Source organism: Vombatus ursinus, unplaced genomic scaffold (assembly GCF_900497805.2).
Source record: "Vombatus ursinus unplaced genomic scaffold, bare-nosed wombat genome assembly UNPS02014779.1, whole genome shotgun sequence".
Taxonomy (NCBI): domain Eukaryota; kingdom Metazoa; phylum Chordata; class Mammalia; order Diprotodontia; family Vombatidae; genus Vombatus; species Vombatus ursinus.
Window position 1 is genome coordinate 3,739,470 of NW_020954557.1, and position 12,744 is coordinate 3,752,213.

Consider the following 12,744-nt stretch of genomic DNA (forward strand, 5'->3'; position numbering starts at 1 on the left):
GAAAGAAAGAAAGAAAGAAAGAAAGAAAGAAAGAAAGAAAGAAAGAATGAAAGAAAGAAAGAAAGAAAGAAAGAGAAAGAAAAAGAAAATTATTTGGTAGTAGTGTGGAGTATGGACTGGAGGTGTGGTGAGAGACTTGAAGCTGTGAGACCAACTAGGAGGCTACTGCAATAATCTAATCAAGAAATGATAAGGGTCTAATCAAGAAATGATAAAAGTAGAGAGAGGATCATATGAAATCAATGTTGAGGAGGTAAATAAGGCAAAATGTAGTAATTAATTGGATATGGGGCATGAGGAAGGGTGAGGAGTTGAGGAAATTGTCAATGTCATGAACCATGGACATTAGTCTTAGGGGATGTGACCTCCTGACTTCAATCTTATCATTACAAAAAAGGTTTGGTACCAGCATATAGAACTCTACTGCAATACTATTGGCATCCCCTAACATGGCTTGTCTTTGGGGCAGAGGTCATTTAACCTCTAATTAGATCATAGAGAATAAGTACAGTCTTGTAGGCTGGTCTCTTGCTGTGCATGTAGCAGAAGTTCCTCCCTGTGCATCCTACGATAGACATTTTAGCCATGCCCAATAATTCATTAGCTTCTGTGGTTACTGAAGGACTAAGGCCTAACCATCCTTACTCCTAGAGCAATTTGCTCTGAATGAAGTAGTAGATAGATAGCAAAGGCCATTCAGGGAACCCTTTGATCTGCTACATAGGGAACCATTTGATATTTATGATGTACAAGGGTGAACACCAATGCAGAAACTAGATGACCTATGTTGGCATGCATTTTTGGCTGTGCTATGGCACCAAACAAAATGTCCCTTCTCCCCATTCTTGGAATTGAAAAACAATCAGTTTCTAAGTTATTCCCCAACCACTAATGATATATACATACAAGGCTCAGTTTCCAATCCCCAGAAAAGCTGAGGGAACATAGAAAAAATAAATACTTAAAAAGGTAGTTACACAAAGATTGATTTCAGTATCTGGTTATAGGCCAAATTCCCTGCAAGAAAGTAATAGTCTTTGCCTCTCCTCAAAGGCATTCAATGAATGCCTCCTTATTGGCTATCAAATGAAGCTCTAACTCCTTTGCCTAACACTCATGAACCTCAAAAATGTAATACCACCCTGCCTTTGGAGCTTCAGCCCACACTATTCCAAAATAACAAACATTTATTAAGATCTCAATACATATAATGCACTATAGCGGGCAATGGGAATCCAAAGGCAAAAATATAAACCAGCACTTAAGAAGTTCACATTCCTGAGTAGGTAGGCATACACAACTAGACTTCTCTCTGTCCCCCAGATATGCCCTGCATTGGCCTGCCTTTGTCTACATTGCCCTTTATGCCTGAAATGTCCTCCCTGTCCCTCTTTTCCTGCTGAATTCTTGGAAGCCCAACTAAAATTCCACCTCTTCCACAAAGTTGAAGCTGATCCCCAACCCATCTCTAGTGACCTCCCCTTATCCTTCCCAAAGCACTTGTTACTATGTATCATAATCTTCTGACTACATAGTTCATCCTACCAGGGGTGGGGAACTTGTGGCTTCCAGGACACATGTGGCCTTCTAGGTCCCTGGGTGTGGCCTTTGGCCTGAGTCCAAGTTTTACAGAACAAATCCTTTATTAAGGAATTGTTCTAGGAAGTTTGGATTCAGTCAAAGGTCCTCACTTGAGGACTTAGAGGGCCACATGTGGCCTCCAGGTCACAGGTACTCCACCCATGTACTAGAATATATGGCAAATCAATCAACAAGCATGTGTTAAACACCAATTATATGCCATGCAAAGGTCCATTTTATATCTCCCATGGGGCCCAGAAAGTGCTCTGAAGACAGTAGATGATTAATAAATGTGTGTTGTCAATCTAAGTTGAAGATTTCCCAATATGATCTTGTGTGTATATGTATATGTATGTATATATATGTATGTGTATATATATACACACATGTATATGTGTGTGTATATGTATGTGTATATACACATACATATGCATATATATAAAATACATATTATATATAACTATATAACATATATATAATATATTTTTTTAATCTGGAAAGGGACTTACAGATTTAGCAAATGAGGAAACTGAAGGCCAGAGTCTGTGACTTGCCAATGTAACAGGGCTAAGATTCAGACCTAGTCCTCTGGTTCCAAATCCACTGTTCTTTCCACAGTATCAATTTGTCTCCTTCTTACCAATACCTTCTTACGGCCTTAGCCCTAGATTACTAACAGGGCAAGAAGTCTCTCTGTCTTCAATCAGGACATTAGCTTTGGTATGCAGGCATCTTTCTAATGTCTCCAAGGGGGTGGATTAGAATAAGGTTTTCATAAACGATTATATGGGCCAGGGTACCAGATTTAGATTTGAAATATACATCTACAATTGACCCTACATATCACCTAGTTCTAAGTCCTAATTTAACAGATGAATGAAGTAAGTCTCAGAGAGGTTAAGTGACCTGCCCCCAAGTTATACAGGGGGTAAGTATCTGAGATGTGATTTAAACCCAGATCTTGACTCCAGCTCCAGTGTTCTTTTTTCTCTTTGCCTTGGTAACTTTAGTGTAAGGAAAGAAAAGGATCCCCAGCACCCTTAAGAGTATGACAGACTCCACCATTAATTCATTTGAAGCAACTCTGACTTCCAGCCTTCTAAACAGAAAATAAGCAGATCTTGAAAGAACTGATGGCACAAAGTTAGCCAAAACAGTGTTGGTTGTAAAGGAAGGATACTAAATCAAAACAGACAAACTTTAAGCTTCCATCTATGACACTGTCTTTCTTATTTTATTATGACCTGAATGTGTGTGTGTATTATAAAAAGATTAAAGGATTCCAGGAAAGAGGAGCTGGGTTCAAACTCCTATCTTAAATCCAGGTCAAGTCTCTGGGCCCCATTTCCAAATGGCCTCTGGAGATCTTCTCAAGTCAACAATCATCTATTAAGCACCTACTATGTGCCAGGCACCATGCCAGCATTGGGGACCTAAAGAAAGGCAAAAACAGTCCCAATCTCAGTCAAATGGGGGAGATAACATGCAAACTACCATATGCAAAAAAAGATATAGGAAGGATAAACTTCAGGTAATCCCAGAAGGGAGCTCAGGAAAGGTTTCTTGTAGAAAGTGAGATTTTAACTGAGCCTTGAAGAAGCCAGGGAAGAAGCCAGGAGGCTGACAAGAGGAGGAAGAGAAGTCCAGGCATAGGGGGAAACAGCCAATGAAAATGCCTGGAACTTGGAGATAGAGTGCCTTATGTGAGGAACAGCAAAGAGGTGAGTATCACTGGATGACAGAGCACATGGAGGGCTGTAATATAACGACAATAGCTAACATTTATATAGCACTTATTCGTTGTCAAGCACTGTGCTTTATGTCTAGAAAGGTAGGGAGGGTTTTAAGAGCAAAACAAAGTATTCTCTGGCTCTAAAGCTATGACTCTATGGCTAAGAACCAAAGGATAGAAAGGTGAAGCAAAGGATCCTTCTCTGTCGAACTCCATCTCCCTACCCATGTCCAAACAAAGACTGAGGCTTCAGCAGCATAAGTCATGGCCTATGTTTTGACTTGGCATTTTCTAGCAGGGAATCTGTTAGTTTCAATGGAATTTTACATATTGAATTGATCTAGTACTGTTTGTATTTCTGTCTTAGGAAAAAGGTCCACTTAATAGAAGAAATACATTGAAATAGAAGATAGCACTCATACTTTACATACCTTTTTAGGATACTAGATATTAGGTGAACCATAACCAAAAATGTTACCAAGACATGTCACTAATTTTTAAAGTTAAAGATTGCCAAGATTAACCAATCTGTTTTATACATAGGAACAAGGGTTCAAAGTGTATATAAAAGCTCTGTATTTTCAATTTATATTGGTCCTTTAAAGAATCTGCAATCTCAGCAACAGAATCAACAACCCAAACAAAGATGACTCCTTATCTGAAATGTCTGGTAAATATGCAATGTAATTGGGGTCATAATTTGTAAGCACAATGCACTATAAATTTTAATTAGTTAATTAGAAATGCTAGAATAGCCCCACACAGAGACCCTTACCAAGATGTGGGGGTTTCACAAATGAGTGTTTCAATTTGCCAATACTTTTACTGATAAGAGCTACCTGAGCTTGTTGAATGTGGGAATGAAATTCCTGCAACTTTTTCCCATTAGGGTTTTGGCTTTTTTTAATTTTAATCCAACAAGGTATGAAAAAACTTCATTTCTCCCTATTTCAAACTGCAAGTTGCTGTATTACTGCTTTGTCTCCAAACTATTTTTTGGACACTTCTAAAAATTGTTCTATCACCTTGTTCAAGATTTCTTATCAACACTATACAGATCATTTTTTAAAAATAAAGTAATATGTAAAAAGGATATTCCAAGCCCTCTTCTGTTCATCATTCAGACCAGTTAAGAGTTGTATGACCTGACTCCTGTTGAAACAGCCCCTCTGCGCTTTCTACCATCATCTCTTGACACTGGTCTAATCATAGCCCAAGTACTCTACTTTAGAGTGCTCTACATAATTTGATTTAAACTGAACTTTCATTTGTGCTTACCTTTGATTTATTGGGAAATTAAAATCATTTCCTTCAGGGACTTTGACTTCCCACTCCCAAATCACTCAGAGCACTTGCATCTAGTCTTTAAAATAATATAAAAACCTGCACCAGACCATAGTTTTGGTTTGGGGAAATGGCTGAAGAATGTTAGAAAAGTTTTTCATTCATGGATTCTACATTTCAGTCAAACTGGCCTACCAGCTGGTCCCCCAACACAACATTCCATCTCCTATATCCATTGCTTTGCAAGTGCTGTCCCATGTATATGCCACATGCAGACTTTATGCCCCTCACTTCTAACCCCTTAGAAGCTTTAGTCAATCTTCCATACTCAATTCAGATGCCATCTCCTACATAAAGCACATCCAAATATTCCCACTTTTAATTAACTATACTCTCCTTTATCAAATTAGTTTGCATTAACTTATCTATACACAGAGAAACAAGGTCGTTTTGTGCTTACCAAAAACCAGAAACAATATTAAGGGTTTTGTTGCTGGTAGACATACATAATACAGGTAGGAATGTGAGGCAAGAAGGTTATGATAATGACCTTGCTTTCTGAGTTTAGCTTTGGTTCTTGTTAAACTTCATTTGTATGCCTATCATAGAGGCTCCTGGAAGAAAAATAAGACTTTGTATCCTCGAATTCCACATAGTTCCTCCTGGTATTACTTTTTGGTGGGGGCCCCAAAATGGCTTTTAGAGTCACAATATTCTTGTAAAGTATTAAATAGGAGTTTCATGGAATTTCTAACCCTAAATAAGATAGATGTCTAAAACTCAAGACTTTAAATCAGCACTAGAGACATTCAAAAGATTAAATTTAATATTAGCTTAGGGTATTCTGGCTGGCCTTTGTAAACTATCCTTAGACATGTGTGTTGTCTATGGATTAAAGATTAAAGATGCTAATGCCTGCCCTTCAAAAAGAGGCCTTCTAGTCACTGACCCTTAACAGATGTAAATAGAAGGTCTAGAGATGGCCCTGAAGAAATGGAGTCTAGAAGATAGTAGGAGAGAAAAGATTTGTGAGAGTAAGTATATGTATTGTGCCTTTTCTAGAGAATTTCAGCTTCTTGAAGCCAGGGATTGTTCCATTTTTATCTCTACCTCTCCTGCATCTACCACAGTGCTGTACACACTGCTGTGTGTGCAATAAATTTCAGCTGAATTGAAAGAGACAAATCACATTTTTATTGCACATTAAGGCTTATCAAACACTTTTATATTACTCTACCACCACAAGGTGATTACATAAATATCAGATTTCCATTTTCCACATTGAAAAACCTGAGGCTCAAAGAGGTTTAATCACTTGCCTGGAATCATATGGCTAGGGTTAGAGCCAGGATTCAAACCCAGGGCTCTTGATTCCACATCTAGTCAAGACTATGAGGAAAAGGAAGCTGGGATCAGTTAGGCCAAGCAGAACAAATCTAGTTCCTCTTCCACATGACAGCCTTTCAAATATTTAGAAGGAAACTATCATATCCCTTTACTATGTTCTCTTCACCAAGCTAAACATCCTCCATTTCTTCAAATGATCCTAATACAGCATGAATTCAAGGCCCTTAACATGCTGATTCTTCTTCTCTCGAAGCAGGTCAGGTTATCAATAGCATTCCTAAAACATTGTGTCCACTGCTGAACACAATACTTCATGTACAGTCTGATGAGTACAGAGTAGAAATGTAGGAGTAGTTCCTTATTCCTGCCTCTCTCAGTACAGTTTAACATCGTGGCTACCATATCACAGAGTTGACACATAACAAGCTTGTTGTCCAATGAAAAATCTGGAGAGTCAGGTAGCATCTTCTTTCTGACACAGCAATCCTGTTCTTTTTACCATGATGAATGGTATAGTACAGCGACAGGTAGAAGTGAGGGGTGGAGAAGAGAGGAAAGACCAGGAGTCATTGTTGTAAAACAATATCCCCTAAGAAGCAAATGCAATCTGACTGCTGCTGGGAAGAAACCTAATTGGTTGGTAAAACAGCCCATGTTCAGATATTAAGAATATGGAGCTTTTCCTTCACCATACCTCTTCTGGGTCCCCCAAAATCATAGTGATCAAAGAACTTGTGCACCCATGATATACAAGAGCTTTAACATCTACTGGCCCTCCAAAACTTTGATGTCCTGAAAAATCTAATTATTATTGGTAACTTTAAAAGATCACAGTAATTTATTTTTGTCAAATGTGACTAAAGATTAATGGATACAATCAGGAATAATTTGGTGAAAACATATCAAAGACAGAGAAAGCAAAATTTGTTGTTAAGTGAAGCATCAAACATAATAAAAGAGCAAATTCCATGAATGAACAGCAACAATGAACAAGTCATTAACCAAATGCCTATGATTATTTCACACTTCAGAACGTTACTGATATGATCAGAAAATGCAGTAAAAGGATAAATATAGATTACCTTCAGCAATTCTTTGTACATTTTAATTACAAATTCTACTTTCCCCTGGAGGCCTACCTACCAATATTATGGAAACAAGCATGAAAACTGTGCTTGTAGAGCTAAATGGGTTTACCAACTACTTTAAATAAACCATAAAAACCAATATGCAAATATAACTTAGCTAATCTGGTGGGTTTTCTAAAACCATAACCAATGTGCCTTAAGCTATTAAAATGCATATCTTTTCCTTAGAAATCACTAAGTACAAGCACGACTTTTAAAACCCGCACACAGAATTATTCACCACATGACCAATGTAGCATATAGAGTGATAATACTTTCAAGGTAACGGAACAAAAATCCCTCAACTCTCCCAACATTATGTTCATTAAAAATAACTTAAGAGAAATCTCTATAATTTATTCACTCCTTGAAAAACAGTTCTGCACAGATTTTAGGGTTTGTTGTGCCATTTATTTAACAAATTACTCCAATGGCTCATCAATACAAGTGTTTATATTCCATGTCAGCATTTACTCCATTGCGAATCAAAACCCATCCTTATTTCCTACCTATCCTTTATGATTCTTATTTATGTCCTACCAAAAATTCACCATAGAAAGTTGACTCAACATGCTGAGGGCCATCCTCATATTTATTTATATAGCATTTTATAGCTTGTAAAGTATTTTAAAAATATTATTTCAGCCCTGGGAGGTAGATACTATTACCGCCATTGTACAGATAAGGAAACTGAGGTAAGCAGAGGTTAAATTACTTGCCCAGGAGTCACACAGTAAGTATCAGAGTCCAGATTTGAACTTCAACCTTCCTGACTTCAAGCCCGGTACTCTATCCACTGCGCCACCTAGCTGTGTTTTCTTCACAATGAACGGATTCCAGTAGAGCACGCAGTGGCTTAATAAATTATGTTTAATAAATTAATACATTTAATTTATTAATTTGATAAATTATTATATAAGTTTAGTAAATTATCACATGAAGAATCAAGTTTTGGATTTAAGGGACTTGATTTACGTGCTGAGGACTGCATAATGTTAACAGCTTTGCTTCTCATCAATGTCTTTCTGACTAATCAGTTGAATTCTACAAATAAGGAAGTAAATAAAGCCGAAGTCATTCACCCAAGGCTCTTTTCACTTAAATTAACTGTGTGACCTTGCACAAATCACTTAGCCTAGGCAACTCTCAGTTTTCTCAAATGTAAAATGTAAAACTTAAACTAGACAACTTTGGGGAGCTTTAAAACTCCAAAACTTATTATGCTATGATGTCTGACTCTAATAAAGTCCTACTTCAGTGTCTCAATATGGTATGACTATGACCTTGCTTTCCTGAAAGCTCTATCAGTAGAGTGAAAATTCTGGTAGGTACTACTAAGCTGGAAAAGCTTCTCAACAACTCCACTGACTCTGGGGTTGTCACCCCAAAACACAACCTACTTAAGTTTGGAGAGAGTCATCACCAGAAGGTTAGTAACCAGGTGTGTTGAGGAGGACTAGGGGTGGGGGTGGGTATAGAGTGGTCTGTGGTATTCCAGCAATTCATAAAAGGCATAGAACGGATACAATTTACATATCAGGGAAGAGTGTATCCATACTAGTGAAATCACAGATCTTGTGATACTAAAGGAGGAAAAAGGATGTAACGGAGAAGAACTACAGAGCAACCAAGCAATAGCTCACCTTCCACAAAATCCTACTCTGATACTTCTTAATGGCACAGAAGTAAATTCTAGGATATTCAATGTTAAGTCAGTCTACAAGAATCCATTAAGTGCTATGTTCCAGGCACTATGTTAAGGCTTAGGGATATAAAGAAAGATAAATATACGGAGCTTGTCCTCCAAAAGTCTCCACATTCTAATGGGGGAGACAACATGCATGTCACCATGTACACAAAAATTACGTACAGTGTTAATGGAAGGTAATCTTAGAAGGAAAGTGTGTGAGGTGGGAGAAGGGGTAGGAGGGAGGGAGAAAGGCCTCTTGCAGAAGATAGTATTTGAGTTAAGACTTGAGGATAGACAGGCAATCAAGTCAAAAAAGCACGATGTGCGAGAGATTGTGCTAAGAACTGGAGGTAGGGGAGAGGAAGGAGAGTATTCCACATATTGTTGTTATTGTTCAGTCATTTCAGTCATATCTGATTCTTTGTGACCCCATTTGGAGTTTTTTTGGCAAAGACACCAGAGTGGTTTGGCATTTCCTTCTCCAGCTCATTTCACAAATGAGGAAACTGAGGCAAACAGGATTAAGTGTGTAAGTGCTAAAGCCCAGATTTGAACTCAGGAAGATGAATCCTCCTTGATTCCAGGCCTGTTACTCCATCCACTGCCCCCACCTAGTTGCACAACCGCCTGCATTAGGGACAGCCAACGAGAAGGCGCAAAGGCAGGAAATGGAGCACTGCTCAAAGGTTGCCTCTTTATCCCTATACTGCAGACGAAAAAAAATTGAGACTTGCCAAGATCTGACACAATTAAATAAATATTGGGGGGGGGGGCCTAAACCCAAACATGAAGACAACATCCTAAGCACTGTCTCCCTAAAAGAACAAGGAACTTGAGATATCTATTGCTTTCCAACTTTGTTAGAAGATCTCTCTTTACCCATTGAATAAGACAGACTTGATTCCAGCTACCTCTCACATTAGCACTCTTCACTATGATCTTAGATGAATCTTTGACCTCATCAGTGTGGGTAATCCTCCTCAGGATAGGTACTCCTTCCACAGTACAGAATACAACTTCCCCAAGCTGTCTCATTATGGTAGTTCATTACCAGGTCTTTCCACAAGTACACCATAGAGAATCTATTCAGCATACTAGAGAACTGTAACTATACGTCGTCATTCATTCTTATTAAATGACTGGCACATACTCTTTTCTGGCCTTAACTGTCACTAATGTCTTTCCTACCATTTCTGATACACTACTCATCATTGGTATATGCTGCAGCCTTTTAGTGCCTACCACAACGTCTTTCTATCATCTTGTGGGTTACTTTACAATTTTGGTTCTTCTGAGATTGTGATGTTCAATAATTCACAGCCATATAGTGTCCCTAAGACAAACTGTTTAGAGAAAACAAATCATTTCTGAAATGTGGTTTATTCTATTCTTCCAGGAACGACTAAGTGGTGCAGTTTATAAAGCATTGGACCTGGAGTCAAGAAGACTTGAATTCAAATGTGGCCCCAGACACTTAAATGACTGTGTGACCCTGGGCAATTGACTTCATCTGTTTGCCTCAGTTGCAGCAGGATGTAAAACGGGGATAATCATATCTACATCCTCTCCCTCACTCCCAACCCCTCCCCCACGGTTGTTGTGAAGATTAAATGAGATAATAATTGTAAAGTGTTTAGCACAGTGCCTGGAACATAGCAACCACTATATAAATGTTAGCTATTATCATCGCTATTACTATTCTAAATGATAGTAATCCCAGCTCATTACCCATTCAACGTCTATCCAAAATGTTCTTTTGTTCTTTAGACATTTTCAGTTGTGTCCAACTCCCTGTGACCCCTTTTGGGGTTTTCTTCTCCAGCTCATTTTATAGATGAGGAAACTGAGGCAAACAGTGTTAAGTGACTTGCCCAGGGCCATACAGTCATTAAATGTCTGAGCCATGATTTTACAGCACAATAAGTACTTTTAACATATGTAAATTACGGTTTGTGAAGAAACCAAAGAGATACTCAGGTTATCCGCACCTACGCCAGGCCTTACCTCTAGTAACAGCATCTAATGCACAGCCAGCTCCTGTTGCTCCTCCGCCTATAACAAGAATATCAAACTCAGTAGTACTCTGGAGACTTGTAAGCTGAGCTTCTCTTGAAGGAAGTTCCCTAAGTTGAGGATCCAAAAAGTAATCCGCGGCTTCAACAGAGGCTAAGTTGAGCTGAAACAGAAACAGACCATTCTCATTTGGATACATGGAGCATCATTTTAGGTAACGTGCTAATAAAGCACATAGAAGGGCATATACAAAATACAGAAAAATGCTACTAGAGTCCAGCTTGGTATAGGAGGAGAGCACGTGGACTCCATATGACCACTTCCCACTGTTTCCTTAATGTGGCCCGGACTCTCTGACCATCTCTACCCCACCAGAAACTTGGACTCTCTCCCTGAAACAACACTGGATTCTGATAGGTGACCTATTGCCTTATCTGGCCTGGAACCAGACACCTCTCCCTGGCCACCAACTCCAAACTATGCCCCAATACTATAACCCGCCACCCTCTCCCTTTCCAGTATACCTGTATGTGTTGTCTCCCCCACCCTAACAGAATGGAAGCTCTATGAGAACAGAGAATGTCTTGTTTGCTTGTATTTGTACCCTCAGCACTTAGTAATGTACCTGACATGTGGTAAGCACTTAATAAATACTAACTCTGACAGTTACTAATTATGCTTCCCTTCTAGTTACAGGACAACAAGCTAGTAGTTTTGCCTTTATGAAACTCAATTTTCCTGCCTCTGATACTTACTAATTATGCTCCCCTGACTAGTTACATGATGACAAGCAAGTTTTATCTTTATGAGTCTCAGTTTTCCTATCTATAAAATGGGGGTGATAATACTTGCATTATGTATTTCACGGGACTGTGATGTGGAAAATGTGTTTCAACCATAAATCACTATTTTAAAGGAAGATATTATTAATATTAAGTTATATTCATTGGTCCCTGTTTATATTAAAGCAGAATAAGTATCCCTATTTTAAAGGAAGTTTTTAAAAATTCTAAATATCAGGGGAGCATGAAATAGCTTATCTGTCAGATTTATGGATATGGAAAGAATTCAGGAGCAAATAAGATATAGAGAGTATTACAAAATGTAAAATGGATAATTTTGATTATATCAAATTAAAAAGGGTTTGCACAAACAAAATCAATGCAACCAAAATTAGAAGGAAAGCAGAAAACGAGAGGGAAAATTTTACAACCAGTATCTCTGATAAAGGCCTCATTTCTCAAATATACAGAGAACTAAGTCAAATTTATAAGAATACAAATCATTCCCCAATTGATAAATGGTCAAAGGATATTAAGAGGTAGTTTCTAGACAAAGAAATCACAGCTCTCTAGACTCACATGAAAAAAAATGCCTCTAAATTGCTATTGATTAGAGAAATGCAAATTAAAATAACTGAGGCACCACCACATACCTACCAGATTGCCTAATATGACAGAAAAGGAAAATTATAAATGTTGGATGGGATGTGGGAGAACCAGGATACTAATATACTGTTGGTGAAGTTGTGAACTGATCCAACCATTCTGGAGAATAATTTGGAATTATACCCAAAGGGCTATAAAAGTATGCATACCCTTTGACCCAGCAATACCATTACTAGGTCTATATCCTAAAGAGATTTTTTTTTAAATGGGGAAGGGGAAGGAGGGGAAGGACCTATTTACATAAAAATATTTATAGCAAGCAGCTCTTTTTATGGTGGCTAAGAACTGGAATTTGAGGGAACGCCCTTCAATTGGGAAATGGTTGAACAAGTTATGGTATATTATTGTAATGGAATAGTATTGTGCTATAAAAATGTGAAGCAGGATGATTTCAGAAAAACCTGGAAAGACTTGCATGAACTGATGCAGAGTGAAGTAAGTAAAACCAGAAAACATTATAACAGTAACAGCAATATTGTACAATGAACAACTATGAATGGTTTAGCCATTCTCAGCAATACA

At 38.1% G+C, this 12,744-nt stretch overlaps 1 protein-coding gene across 7 annotated transcripts in view; it reads right to left on the reverse strand.

Moving 5' to 3' along the window:
- Positions 1–12,744, reverse strand: part of LOC114045814 (glycerol-3-phosphate dehydrogenase, mitochondrial) — a 197,641-nt gene that overhangs the window by 96,345 nt on the left and 88,552 nt on the right. For all 7 annotated transcript variants that reach the window (XM_027865997.1, XM_027865996.1, XM_027865998.1 and 4 more), the window contains one exon: positions 10,766–10,937. In XM_027865997.1, the coding sequence (XP_027721798.1) occupies positions 10,766–10,937 (172 nt within the window). The remainder of the gene's footprint in view (positions 1–10,765; positions 10,938–12,744) is intronic.